Source organism: Zonotrichia leucophrys, chromosome 1 (genome assembly GCF_028769735.1).
Source record: "Zonotrichia leucophrys gambelii isolate GWCS_2022_RI chromosome 1, RI_Zleu_2.0, whole genome shotgun sequence".
NCBI classification, from domain to species: Eukaryota; Metazoa; Chordata; class Aves; order Passeriformes; family Passerellidae; genus Zonotrichia; species Zonotrichia leucophrys.
This window is the reverse complement of record NC_088169.1, coordinates 31,942,267-31,956,135: the sequence shown is the minus strand read 5'-3', so window position 1 is coordinate 31,956,135 and position 13,869 is coordinate 31,942,267. Positions and strand designations below refer to the sequence as shown.

General features: G+C 38.2%; 1 protein-coding gene across 1 annotated transcript in view; it reads right to left on the bottom strand.

Annotated features, from left to right (window-relative positions):
• The window catches only part of MGAT4A (alpha-1,3-mannosyl-glycoprotein 4-beta-N-acetylglucosaminyltransferase A), a 78,213-nt gene that overhangs the window by 26,788 nt on the left and 37,556 nt on the right, over window positions 1-13,869 (bottom strand). The window contains exons 6-9 of the mRNA XM_064711007.1: window positions 7,401-7,447; window positions 6,729-6,842; window positions 6,038-6,113; window positions 4,559-4,673 (exon numbers count right to left, since the gene is read on the bottom strand). Of these exons, the coding sequence (XP_064567077.1) occupies window positions 4,559-4,673; window positions 6,038-6,113; window positions 6,729-6,842; window positions 7,401-7,447 (352 nt within the window). The remainder of the gene's footprint in view (window positions 1-4,558; window positions 4,674-6,037; window positions 6,114-6,728; window positions 6,843-7,400; window positions 7,448-13,869) is intronic.

The window sequence follows — 13,869 nt, the reverse complement described above, 5'->3', positions numbered from 1 at the left end:
ATAACATCACCTCACTCATCTGTCATTTCTGTCTCAGGACACCACCTGCACAGCACTTCTGCCATGGATCCATGTCTCCTTTTTTCCAATCAAAACAGTCTCTCTACAGCAGCTCAAAACCAGAGCTCTGCAGTGAAGTCTCTGGTTAAACAGGCCTTCAAAGCTCTGGATCCCTGACTGGGCACACCTAGTCCTTATAATGGAAACCAGCCCAGTACAACTCCTTCTGCACAGATCCAACACTCAGCCCCTCTGAATTCAAATCAACCAAGCCCTTGCCTAGATTCTCCTAACCAAGAGCAGCAGCAGCAGCAGCAGCAGCAGCCTGGCTTCCCTAGGGCACAGCCACAGCCCAAGAACAAGCAGCAACATTTGCCGAGGTCCTTCTATCCTGCAGCTCCCATGAGGAAAGTGCTGTGAGCCTCAGAACCACTGAGACACCACCAACATCCAACCTAGGGATTGTCCACTGGCCATCCCCAATATGCAGCCAGAAATCACCAAGCCAAAGGGACCTAAGCAAAACACTGCAGTGAACACACACTGCCTCAAACTGCAAACTCAGAGAGAACTGAAGCAATGGCTCATCCTGCACCATGTAAATGCACTTGGTACAGTGCATGGGAACAGTCATAAATCCAGGATACTCTGCTGACAAAACTTCAGAGCTTTTGGATTCTGGGCACATGCAACCTCTCATTGTGAGGAAAACTTCAAAATCTGAAAGAACTAAGAGACAAAGGTAAAAGTTTGCTCCATAAAACCCTAGAGATACAAAATGTAGACTTTCTCCAATTTATTTATCTATATTGATAGAAATGACAATCAGGACTGAAAAAAAAACCCAAAACAAACCAGTGGAACACTCTCTGATTTACTGTGTCCTCACAAGACTTCTATTCATTTTTCAGTCCTTTTAAAGGCCATCCTTAGTGAATTCATCTGGCCATCTCAGTATTTTGCTGGCAAATACAAGGCACATACTAAATGAAACACTTTGTTTTCTAATTGTCTGAACTGCCAATATCTAAATAATTTTAATTCTTCCACATGAGCATCACAAATATTGAGTCTACACCAACAATAATTTTACACCTGCAAGCACACATTCTAGCCATAGCTGATGTTTTCAATGCTTTCCCTGGTAATGATATGCAAATTGCTGGCATTAAAACCAGAATCTCTTTGAAGTTATTTAAAGCTCAAATGTTTGACTTGCTCTACTCTTTCCCAAACTTTAACTATGTGCACAGCTTGAGCAAAACTGCAATCAGAACAACTTAAAATAATCAAAACAACAGGCCTTAAAACATCAGGACACAAGACTCAGAGGAACTGCACAAGACAACCAAAAGGCCATTTCAGACCACTGCATGAAATGTTTGTGACAGCTGGCATTATAGGTACAGTGCAAGGATTGCAGTTCCTCTGGAAAACACTTCAGCTCACAGGCAGTTGGAAGACAAATCATTATTCCTCATAAAAAGCCAGTAGGACCTTCCTACATTATGTCACAGGTCTCACAGTGAAAACAAGAATCCAGAAGAGCAAAAGATACATCTCCTTCCCCAGAGCTTCTTAAGGAAACAGCATACATCTCACCCATTATTTATTAGATACTTGACAGCACTTAAGACTATGCTTTCAGGATTAAAAAAAACCAAAGGAAGCAACGTCTGTTCTGTGGCAGAGGTGACAGAATTCTATAATCCTGCTGTCAGCCTAAATAGCTACATTTGCCACTTCCTCGTGTAGCACTTGCATAAATTAGATTTTCAGTTCAGAAATACACTATGACAAAAAATCCCACATTTTTACCTTGCAATCTTGCAAGCTAAACAAGGTTTCCAACAGCTAACAGTGAATCAACTACACCTCTCCTTTTGGAAGATTATTTCTAAATCAGTAGCATCTAGACAACAGTTGCCCAGAGAAGCTGTGGATAATCCATCCCTGGAAGTGTTCAAAGCCAGGCTGGATGGAGCTCTGAGCAATGTGGGCTAGGGACAGGTGTCCTTGTCCTTGGCAGGGGGGTTGGAACTGGATGACTTTAAGGTCCTTTCCACACCAGGCCATTCTATGATTCTGTGAATTCAGTGCTCTACATTATTTCTTGGACATCTACACATAAAACTGATCTCCAGTTACAAACTACTGTTGCTCTTCCCAAAGGTATCTGCATTACCAAATTGCCACAGTATCAGGCTGCATCAAGATCCATAAAGGGATGGAGCAGAGATGAGAAAAATCTACATTATTTGCATAAAATTTCCAAGCAATATATGGTTATAGCACACCAATGTGTACCAGAGCCAAAAGTTTTAGTTGCTCCTATGAATACTAATTTTTCTCTCAAAGCTTAAAAACAGAATAAGTAGCTATATTGGAAGAAGAAAAAAAATCTAATTCAATTTTCTGAGTAGAAAAGCAACATTAAGATCTGTAGCCATAGCTAAATGCATCTGAAATTCTACTGATATCATCCAGTTAAAAGGAGGCAAACAAATATGATACAAGGAACAAAGAACAGGGATGCAAGCAGCAGGAGCTAACAACTAAATTTAACTACAGCTACTTTCAGAGCCCACACTGCCCAGAAGTATACAGACAGTGTAGAAAAACAAGATATTTTTAAAGAGTTGTGCTTTTCATTAAGCCAAGTCTCAGTATTAAGAACTATCTACCTACCCCGCCAGGCTTAAACACTGTGCTCTCTACAACAGAGAGCAGAAAGGTGGGGTGGGGGCTGAAATACACAAATACAAAGCAAGTTAAGTGACCTGAAATACAACAACTGCATGGGGTAGACAGCACATATCCTAAAGTGTAAGCTGGTTTTATGCACATTTGGTTTTATGCACATTTGATGTGTCATTCTTGCAGAGTGGCAATTTGTAAGTGAGCACACTCTACTACTAAATCAGGCAAATAGTATAGATGTAAATTCTACAGCCCAGGGACTCCATAGAGAATTTACACTTAAAGTGCAATTAGACTGGAGCTAAAACTCAAATTGTGGGCTTAGTCTGGGTAACTGCTTTACTGCTCAACAGTAGAAACAAAATCTTATCAAATGCTGTATTCAAGCAGTCTCTGCTAACACAAAACAGAATGTTGCAAGGAGTTCCCCAAGAAAGGAGAAGTTTATTTAGAGTAAGATGTCAGTAAACTACTTAACTTCTTATTTTTCCATGCTAGGCAGCATAATTTCCTATTTCTCCCACCTCTAAGGCCACAGAACCAATTCCATAATTATTTCCTCAGCAGTGTATTTCTGATGGCAGCCCAAAGCAGTTAGGTGATGGCCAGGTGTATAAGGAGACGTCACTCTGCCCATTTCCTTTCCTCCTCCTGTTTCTGGTTAGGCTAAACTGGCCGGCAAGTCTACAAAGTCTACATTCTGCACCCTAACATGGCATGTAGGAGGGATAATTTCTGTTTTCCTTTCTACTCCAGGAACCTCTGAGACCCCCAAAGTCAGGGGACTATTGCCCACCTGATGCTGAGCTGGAAACAGGACAGCACATATTCAAGTAGTGCCAACATGCTCAGTTCTCAATAAAACCATTACAGGTCACTGAGCTAAAAATGAAGCCATTCTCTGGCAAGTAGACCCAAAGGAAAGAGAACAACAAGAATTTCCAAGAGAATGACAGAACTCAGGGCTGCACTTTTATCTGTTACACATAGGATTTTCTTTCTGTTCTGAACTTAACTTACAGCCTCCATATTGGAACCATTTGTGTTGGCCACAGGAATCTCCAAAGTCTGCCCCAGCTTTTGATTTTTCCTTGCATATCTCCAGCTTGCTGCTTTTAAAATATCATGACACATCAGTGTAGTAATGAAATAATCTTTTGACTTGTAAAATCCCTTCCAAACTTTTCTATCATTGCTTTTCTGTTAAGTCTAGTGTCTCTCCATGAAAAGGAGTTAGTGTAAGAGCAAAGAACCATAATTTCCAGAGCACCCTGACATCTGACCCACAACCCAAGATCCTGCATTAACTCCTGTCATTGTTGCTAATTGCAAATGACAGACTGACTGCATCTAGGAAGGAACAGATTGTTGTAACTTCTCCTTCATGAAGTAGAAAGATGGAGATAGAACGGGCTTTGCAACAAACTGATGCCTGCTAATTCTTGGAAATTTTGGCACAAACAGCAAGTTATTTTAGGTGGAGCTAATTTTCATGGTTTTTCTTTCTTTCAGTCAGTTATGCTTAAATTACATTTTCATTTTAACAGCAGCTAAATTAAAAATGAATCATGCCTTGCAGTTTGATTGTTAGTATTTTTATAAATTATCTTTTGGTCATAAAAATTCCCTCTTTTACAACAGTTTGGGTATGCCTCCATCATACAAAAGTATATGAAACAAATGAGGGGCAAAAGCAACAACCATGAGCTAAACCAGAGTTCCAAAAAAAAGGCAATGAATTTCTACTTCTTGGTCTATTTCCAGCACAAAGAAGATAGCTTTGAAGGCAGATCACTATTAATTCACAGTCTGAGTACAAATGTATTCTTTCAAACTGCAAAAGTGAACATTTTCTTACCAATGAAACCCAGCTGAGAAAATTCTAGAATCATCCAATCTTCAGAAGCAAGCTGAAGTGCAAAATTTTTTATTGTGCTGAAATAATTCTGCTTGACAACAATGTCATCTTCAAGCTAGAGGAAGGTAGAAGCAATATCAACATTAAAAAAAAGCATTAGCAAAGCAATAGAAAAAAGTACAGCTAGGAAATACTGACTTATAATAGATTGCTAACACACAGCCATGTATTTCTAATGCTAGCACTGATATAAAACATAGATGCCATAGCCTGGAATAACTATTGTAGGGATCAGTCTGTCTGTTTGTGGAGAACTAATACAGAATCCTTGTGGAAAAGTAACACAGAAACTAGTAAGAATCCACAAACATATCTCAACTTCTTACTTTAGAACATTGCTTTTCCAGCTTCTTTCTTCAAAGGAAAAACATCCATGACATAACGTTAGCCTAAGTGGCATCATCAGAACAAGTTTAATATCTGTATTATCTGCTTACTCACAAATGTAAGGGCACTGAAAGAGTTCCTCCTCTGAGACAAGAGGCTGAGAGACACAATATCTGCAGTCCATAACCACCTGGTCCAGGCTGCAGAACTGCCAACATGGGGTGCTACATCCCTTTAATTCACAGTAGGTGCTGTAAGGCCGTTGCTGCAGTAGGGATCCTGCTTCTCCTGTCCTTTCCCACAGCGCAGTCATGCCCTCCCCCTCGTGCTGGCACTAATATTTGTGCAACTTCTCAGTGTCAAACCAGACTGTCACATGCTGTTGGCTCTGCAGCTTCCCAGAGAGCTGAGACTCCAACAGCTCTCAGAGAGGAGTCAGCAGAGCTTTGTGAAAACCAGATGAGATGTGTGGGACTTTACACCCCAAGGACACAGGCACAACATCTAAATAAAGACCATCAGTGCAGTTACTAAATCTGCAATACCTGTAGGTAAGACTTCTACTTCAAAGCAGAAACACATGATAGGAACAATTCTGAGCTAAAGGGAAGAACTACTTAACTCTGTTGTTAGAAACCTCTTAAAAAAAATTCCATGTCTACACACAACTGTCATATTAAAGTGACACTGCACTTTCAAAAGAAAATAAAAATAGATTTTAGCCTCATTCATTCCCACTAAAAACTATGCTTGCTTCTTTTTCTTTTTTTTTTTTTTGCCTAGGCAACTCAACAATAATTCATTCCAGGGACAAGGAAAAAACAGTTAAACTGCTTGGATTCCTTCACTTTTTTTTTTTGCTAGGCCTCTTATGAGAAGTGACAAAGGATAAATTACTTTCTACTTCAGAGACAGTGAGACAGTATCCTGCTCAAATTACGTTCCCATATACCATAACCACCATACTTAATGCCCTCTTTAAATGATGGGATCAAGTTCTCTGTTCTGTGTAGGTCCTTCTGATGAGTCCAACAACATAATTTCCAGAGACTCATTTGAAAACTTGTCTCAAAATAAAGAAGAAAAATTTACCTGAATATAATAAACCCCTTTTTTCTGGGCATACATCATAAGAAAACAATAATCCAAGTTTTGTTTTGTTCTCCATCTGAAATTAAATTGAAAGCTTAAGGTTTATGAAAAACTGTTATTTCAATACAAGCTGGCAATATAAAGTAAATTTCATTATGAAGAATGACACATATTAGTGAAATGTTAGGACAGCTGTTTTTGGCATTGTTCCCTCAGGAAATCCACTGTCTGAAAGAAAAAGGAACAAAGCTTTCACCTTATGCTTTAATACAGACATCAAATTGGTTTAATTTGAACCTGACTTTGTGACAACTACCTGACATTTCACTAAAAACACATGTGCATTTAAAATGGTAACTCAACAAGTACTACTGGGTTTTACCCTGTATTTCATGAAGAAAACCATCAAATGAAAGAGTCCACATACAGGAATAAAAGTATATAAAAAGTCTCAGTTGTCCTCTCATATTTAAACACTAAATGGATTCAACCAAGCATAGGCTCTGATCATGCACAGAGCAGCATGTAGCTAAGAATGAGATGGATTCATAGAGCACTTTTAGCATCCCCACATTTGCAAGAATTACAGTAAGAAAACATTTCAAGAATTCACATCCCACTTGCCGTTTTATAAACAACCAAAGTGTGGGTGTGGGAGGAGATGGGAAAAGATCTGGGAGAATAAACCTACCTCACTCTCTCTTTTGAGTCTCCAAATGTTTCTTTCAAGTTTGTCAAGTCAGGATAGTATGTTGCAGGAGGGGCTATTACTTCCACCAAGCCAGAATTGATCTCTGTAGAAAACCTGTCAATGGAAACATCCTGAAGTCACACGAGGGATCCTGAGTCCTGTAGTTCCTGCTCGCTGTCTGTTGGAGCAGTTGCTGTGTCTGGGTATGAGGACTTGCTCAAATGACCCATATAGAAGAACAACAGTGTAGAAAAAAGCATTGCTTTCCTTAGCATGTCCTTCAGAGCTCTATCACCTTCTGCCAATCAGAATTAAACTACATTCTAAACATTTTTTTGTGCTTTTTCAGAAACTAGTATTTTTTTCCTACAGTTCTCTTTGAACATAGAGAATACAAGGCCCTAACACAGATGTCACAAATTTCCCTTCATGTTTAAACAATCCCATCTGTTTATGGTGCATCAAATAATTTAATCCCACTTACTGTTTTACAGTTTAACTGACTGAATCACTGCCTCTTAATTTGTCTTACTTTTTTGTTCAAAAGTCCAAAGCTCCTCAAAACAAAAAGGCGTGACCTCTTATTTCCAGAATATTTTTAATTGCTTATTACAACCTGATTTATTTTATCACGAATAAACTAAGAAATACCCAATTAAAACTACAACTTACTCTCTTTCCAGGCTTGCAACAACACTGTTAACATAATCAAGATCAGTCTGGGGAAAAACAAACAAACAAACAAAGAAGAATAGATTAACTGATAGTTCTAGAGTTACATGTCAAAAGAACAAGTGAAATAAACATTGCAGGTGGCTGTCCTTGAAAATCAGTTTCATTTGTAAGATATTGGAGCAATAAAAGAACACAATACACATGTAACTATGTCTTACCTCTAATATGAGAATTTTTTTGTAAACAGAGGGGAATAATTATCTCATACCTGCACTTAACAGAAAAGTGTTAAAACTCACGCCCTTGATGACAAAATGATCACTCTTTGTGTAGGAAGAACTTGATATTATTATTATTATTATTATTATTATTATTATTATTACTATTATTATTATTATTATTATTATTATACAATCACAATAATATATAAGAAAATATTACCAAAGAACTCTTTCTGGAAAACAGAGCATTGAACACACACTCACACACACACTCACTCCTCTTTCAAAAGTACACCTCCTTTGCTTTGCATTTAAAGCAAATGCCCCAACCACTGAGAGCAGTGAGCCTGCTGCCTTTCTGACCAGGGTTGCTTTTTTGCATCAGAGACTAAATCTGAGGGACAACCAATCCCATCAATCACTCACTGCTCATAGATGCAACAATTCTAAAAATTACTTGTTGGTGAAAATACAAATCGTGACATTCTGGAAAAGTCTAGATCATCTAAATTCCCAGCACTGGGTAATTATTCAACCTGGCTGTACACATGCATTCCAAGAAAAGAGAATTTGTGAACTCATAAATGTGACTGAAAACCCTGGTCTTTGTTACACTTACTAATCTAATGATTTGACATATTGTTTAAATTTGTGAAAAGAATAGTCTATAAATCAACCCAGATTCTGGCTCATGAGGATTCTGGAGAAAGAGTTGTCTTTGAAATACCAGAAACAAAGGAACAGTTCAAATTTTTTCTGATGAATTTGTAACACAGGATATCATTAAAGGATTATACACAGAGAATAAATCCCTCCCAAGCCTTTCTATAGAATTGTTAATCTCGTTTGATAAAAGTGCTCACCCTTTGATCTTAAAAAAATCACCATTTCTATTTTTTAAAGATTTATTTTTATGAAATCAAACATAATGCCAGTGACGCACGCTTTTCAAAAAGGATAACAACAGCAGTGGATTTCTTCCAAAAGCAGATTTTAAATACCACAAGAACATGTGAGGAGAAAGTATTTCTTGCAATTTTGTCGTAGGTATTTTCTTTTAAGTGCTATGCCTAATGCTGGGCAGAGGTTTTAGTAAGCTGGTAAGGTGCTCACAACTTAAAAGTCATCTTGCACTGTGTTCCACACAAGGAGACTCACAAGTCCATAAGGACCTTTACATATCACTGTTTAAATACCTCTATGGATTGTTTATACACATTTAATTAATAGAATGGAGTTACACATAAATTCTTCTGTTTTGTGTAACAGCTGCAAATCACAGTAACCTAGTGACTACCTAACAATAATTTTAATATAACCATTTTTAATTGAAGCATTTCTTTGTCTCTCTTTTCAAAGCCTTTTAAGCACTAAAAATACAGAAGCTGCAGTTCAAACGTCCTGTGAAAAGACAATAATTTGCATTTCAGTTGGCATGCCAAATTTCAATTACTCAGTCCAGCATTAAGAACTCCAACACATGTAATACAGTCCATACTGAAACTGCATAGAAAAATATAGGATTTATATATATCTACACACACACACACTCAGCAGAAACACAGCTAGTTTCTATTCAGTTTTCCAGAGATTAAAATAAATGCCAAACTTCATGCCAACTGGAATCATATATTTGATCACAAGCCTGTGCCTTAGTGCACATCTCCTTAGCAGGAACATAGTTTTGACCTATATTCCAGACTACCACGAAGCCTTGCTACTGCTTGTAAAACCTTCCACTCTTGTACAGAAAACATCACAATCAGAAGAAAAAAAAGTCTGGAATAAGAGAGTTTGTGTGCTTCACACGAAAGGCTGGCAGTTCCCCCAGTCAGAGCTGCAATCACAATAGGATCACATCAAAAAGATGCAGCTTGAAGTCTTCCAACCTCATATGGTAATCTTGGCTGTCACAAAAAGTCAAGAAGGTCTGGTCTAGCTCCTATGAACATGAGATACAGAAAATACCACTGCTGGCTTAGTAGGCAACTTTTCCTTCTCAATCAGCAATCACTGTATCACTGTAGTGCAAAAGCACATGACACTTTTAGAAAGAAAAAGAACATGTAGATGAGAAGAGTTGATGTCATTTTTCACATGATCAAATGCATTAAAACACTGTATTCTACCATCATTTTAAAATAAGCAGTTGTATTTCTATCTACCAGCTCCATACGAGATTCAGAACCAGGATTTCAACACAAAACATCTTTCTACATCAGAACTTCAAGAGACAATTGAGTCCTCTTACTGCCCAGTCTAACACTAAGTAGGATCTTCAGGACATGTCCCAAGAAGGTGGCACTTTGATTTTAAGTCATACAACATCATGAAATGAGAATACACAACAAATTTGATAGGCTGTGACTATACCCAAGGGAAGAGTTAAGTAGACAGAAGACTTTGCAGGGCAGCAATGGAAGGAAATCTGGAATAGCTAAATTAAATCTAAGGATCTTTCAAGCAGTATCAGTAAATTCAATCAGCAGCTTAAGAGCAACAGAAAAAAAAATCCATTATTAATCAAAATCTATTCCCTATTTTCAAGGAATGAAGTGTTTACTGCCTTGACAAAATAAGACACAAGGTCCACTTTACCAACCTGAAGGACACAAGACTGCTCATCTCCAATAATCTTAAACAGGACAAGACAAATCCAGATTTATAAAAAGAAGCCACCAAGAAAGAAAATGTGTAACTGTTCTTTAGGCTTCCAGTGAAAATCATCTGGTTGACTTTGGAGTAAACTTGATGAACTTAAAATCTGTTTCATGGCATCAGTGCTGCTTGTAGATATTGAAGTGAAATGTTGTTGGTGATCACAACAATACAGCTATGAATGCTTTTGTCTACCAAACCCAAAACTATCATTTTTTCTTACTAAAACTCCTAAGGATGAAGATTAAAAGAAATCCCTAGGAATTCTGGACCCATAAAAAAGAAGCACAAATGAGTATTTTAAGAAGAAATTCCTTTTAAGCAATTAAGTGCAAAATTGTGTTAGGCCCCAACCAAAGATAATTTCCAGCCACAAGGATACATCTTATCAATGAATCCCATGAAGCCTTACAAAGAACTTTGTCCTGGTGAGTGGATCTCAGAGAACTTCATAATGAAAGACATAAGTAGAGATGGTTATTTTAGTATCAGCAGCTCAAATCATTTGGCCTGTTCTTTCCTCCTAGTCATATGAAATAACTGATCTTCAAGACAATGCAAAACACTTGAAGTAAGACATCTTCCTTTATTCACACCTGACCAAGGATTGATTCCCATCAGCACCTTGCTTCCATCAAGAGCAGCCATGAAATGATACACAGCAAAGAATAAGAACAAGACAAGCACATACAACAACCCCTCCTGCTATCATCCATGCTCCAGCTACTTTCAGTTCAGGTTACTTCCTGAGACAGATGTGATTTTGTGTATTTAACATTCCACTGTAGACTCCTCTTCAAGGTACCTCATTAGCATCCCCTTGAGCCTATCTAAACTTTCAACAAGAAAAGAAGATTCTAGTTTATGAGATGTGTAGAGTTTTATAAGCCAGTGAACATGGCTGTATCTAAGGTTTAACTGCTTACATCAACAATATTGATGACAAATGCATGTAGAATGCTTTGATGAATCTTTCTTTTAAAAAAGCTTCAGAATCTGTTGTAGAACAGACTGAAGTTGCAGATTGTCAGTGAAATAAGTTTTAAAATTTCCTGTTTTTGCAAAATGCTGTACTTCAATTCTCTAAAGCACTTTTTGAAGTGCTGGCAAGGCTGCACGTCACATTTGTCTGAACAGACATCATAATTCTCAACAAACATAGAAAGAGCCAGAGCAGCAGTGAACTTTCTGAACTTCTTGATTGATTTTTATGAGTGAGTGTGTGCACAGCAAAGCAGCAGAATACATTAGCTAGCAGTCAAAATGAGAGGTTAGAAAGTTCTGATGAACAGCTAGCCAAATGTCCTACAAAACCAAAATTTCTTCTTTTAAGAATCAACCCTTTCATACTGTTAAATTCATACCCTCAAGGATGACAGAAGGTAGACTGTTTCTAAAAATGTAAGAAAAACCATGGCATTTAAGACCAAAAGTTTATTTACTGTCCTAAGTGGCAGATGCATAGAAAAACAATTGCAATCATAGAATGTCTCAAGCTAAAAAGGACCCAAAAGGATCCTCAAGACCAACATCCAGTTCCTCAAATGACCACCTAAAACTAAACTATATGACTAAAGGCATCATCCAAATGCTTCTTGAGCTCTGACAACCATGGCACCATGACCACTTCCACTGGCAGCCCATGCCCATGACTGACACTCAGTGAAGAATCTTTTCCTGGTGTCCATTCTGAACTTGCCCTGATGCAGCTTCACACCATTTCCATGTGTCCTTCACTGGTCACCAGACAAAGGACATCAGCATCTCCTCTCCACTGACCACCTCAGGGAGGCTGCAGACTGTGATGAAGTCACCTCTCAGTCTTTTCTTCAAAACTTAACAAACCAAGAGACCTCACCTCCTCCAAAGTCTTCCCCTTGAGGAATTTTACCATCGTGGAAATTTATCTAGACTAGATTATCTAGATTATCCAGATCTCAATTCTCAAATGAAATCTACTAGAAGCAAGACTTACATTATTCAAGAACACCCTGAGGAACAAGCACGCTAACCTGCATAGTGTGGTCATTTCACTGCTTACTAATTACAATTTTGTTTGGTCTTGCATCCTCCCATAGCACAAGAGTGGGATTTTACCACGTATTTCATATAATGACAAGCAATATAAAATTACAGCCTTCAGAAAAGGCAAACTACACTTTTATTTGCCCTGAAATAGTAAAAGCACATATAAGTATCATTACCTATATACAAGGCATAAAATTTTCATAGGGAAAAACAGCCACTAATGTGGCATTTGACCTATTTTGGGATATATATGCAGTGAAGACAAAGCCCTAAGGAATAAACGTGCAGCAGTGGCTTCCAGTGGTTGCAGTAGTGTGTGTATATAAACAAACCCTGTGGAAAAAGGTAGTATCATCTTTTAGAATTCAACAAATGAAGCTGAAAAATATTTATATTCAGAAATACTGTGTCCTCTTTTGAATCTGAAGTAGTGAGTTCAAGTTAAATACAGGGAACATGAGACCAAGTAGCAAGGCAAGAAACAGGAATGAGAATACTGTCATAACATAACCAGCTAATGTTACATAAGCAAAATGCAGCCTGTGTCCTACATGAGCTAATGACTTCATCTCTCCCTTAAATTCCCCCCTCCGCCACATAGGCAAGACATTTCTTTCTGTCTCCAGTCATTTCTATGATTAACCCTATGCAGTTCAGGAGAGGGTTTCATAACGCAAAAGCCTTTGGCAGCAGTAGCAGGATTACAAGTATACTCTTGTAGCACTCCGCTCTTGTTCCTCCCTACCCTTGTGCCCTGCCTGTCAGATCCTCAATCATGAGAGCAAATATCCATATGGATTGTGCTGTGAACCACAACAGTGTGTCAAAGAACAAGCTGAGTTTTTAAGAAGGCCAGCCAGAGTGAAAAGCATCGCATTACAATGCAAGACCAGACATTCAGATGCAAGTTATGCTAGTGCCATACAGCCACTACTAGTTGTGTGGAGTCTGAAAGAAAGCAGCACATATTGCCTTGCAGCATGGGAAACCTTTTGTTCTCCTTAGGGAAGCCACTGGAGAAATGGTCTGGACAGTTTGCCTTCCAGAAGATAGGCAGTTGCTGTATCTTGTACAGAAAGTACCTTTCTACAATTTGTGCCCTTTATTTGGAGGACAGAAGGAATTTTTAGGTCAAGGCAGACCATTGCAGCAAAACTTGATAGTGTTGTCCAAAAATTCAGTGCCAATTCAGTCCACCATACAAGTATGAAGTCACCTGCTGCAATGCTTATGAAATAAGATTATTACTGTTACTTCCCACTTCACAAATAGCCTAGATGTGACCAGAGAGACCAGACATCTCTGCTATCAATAGTGATGTTCTCTTCTCAGAAGCATCATGTAATTATTGTGGCCCAGGTGCACCTCAGCGAGCATCTCAGGGAAGCTTTTCAGTCATACAAGTCTAGGGCTTGGGGAAAGAGCAAAATCCTGGATTTTATCTTGGTGCTGAGATAGCAAATTTGTCTCAGGTACATTCAAAGTTTCAAACCCTGTCAAGGATCTTTTCTTAGATCTAAAAAAGATTTTTATCACTGGTTTAATTCCTTATAGAAAAT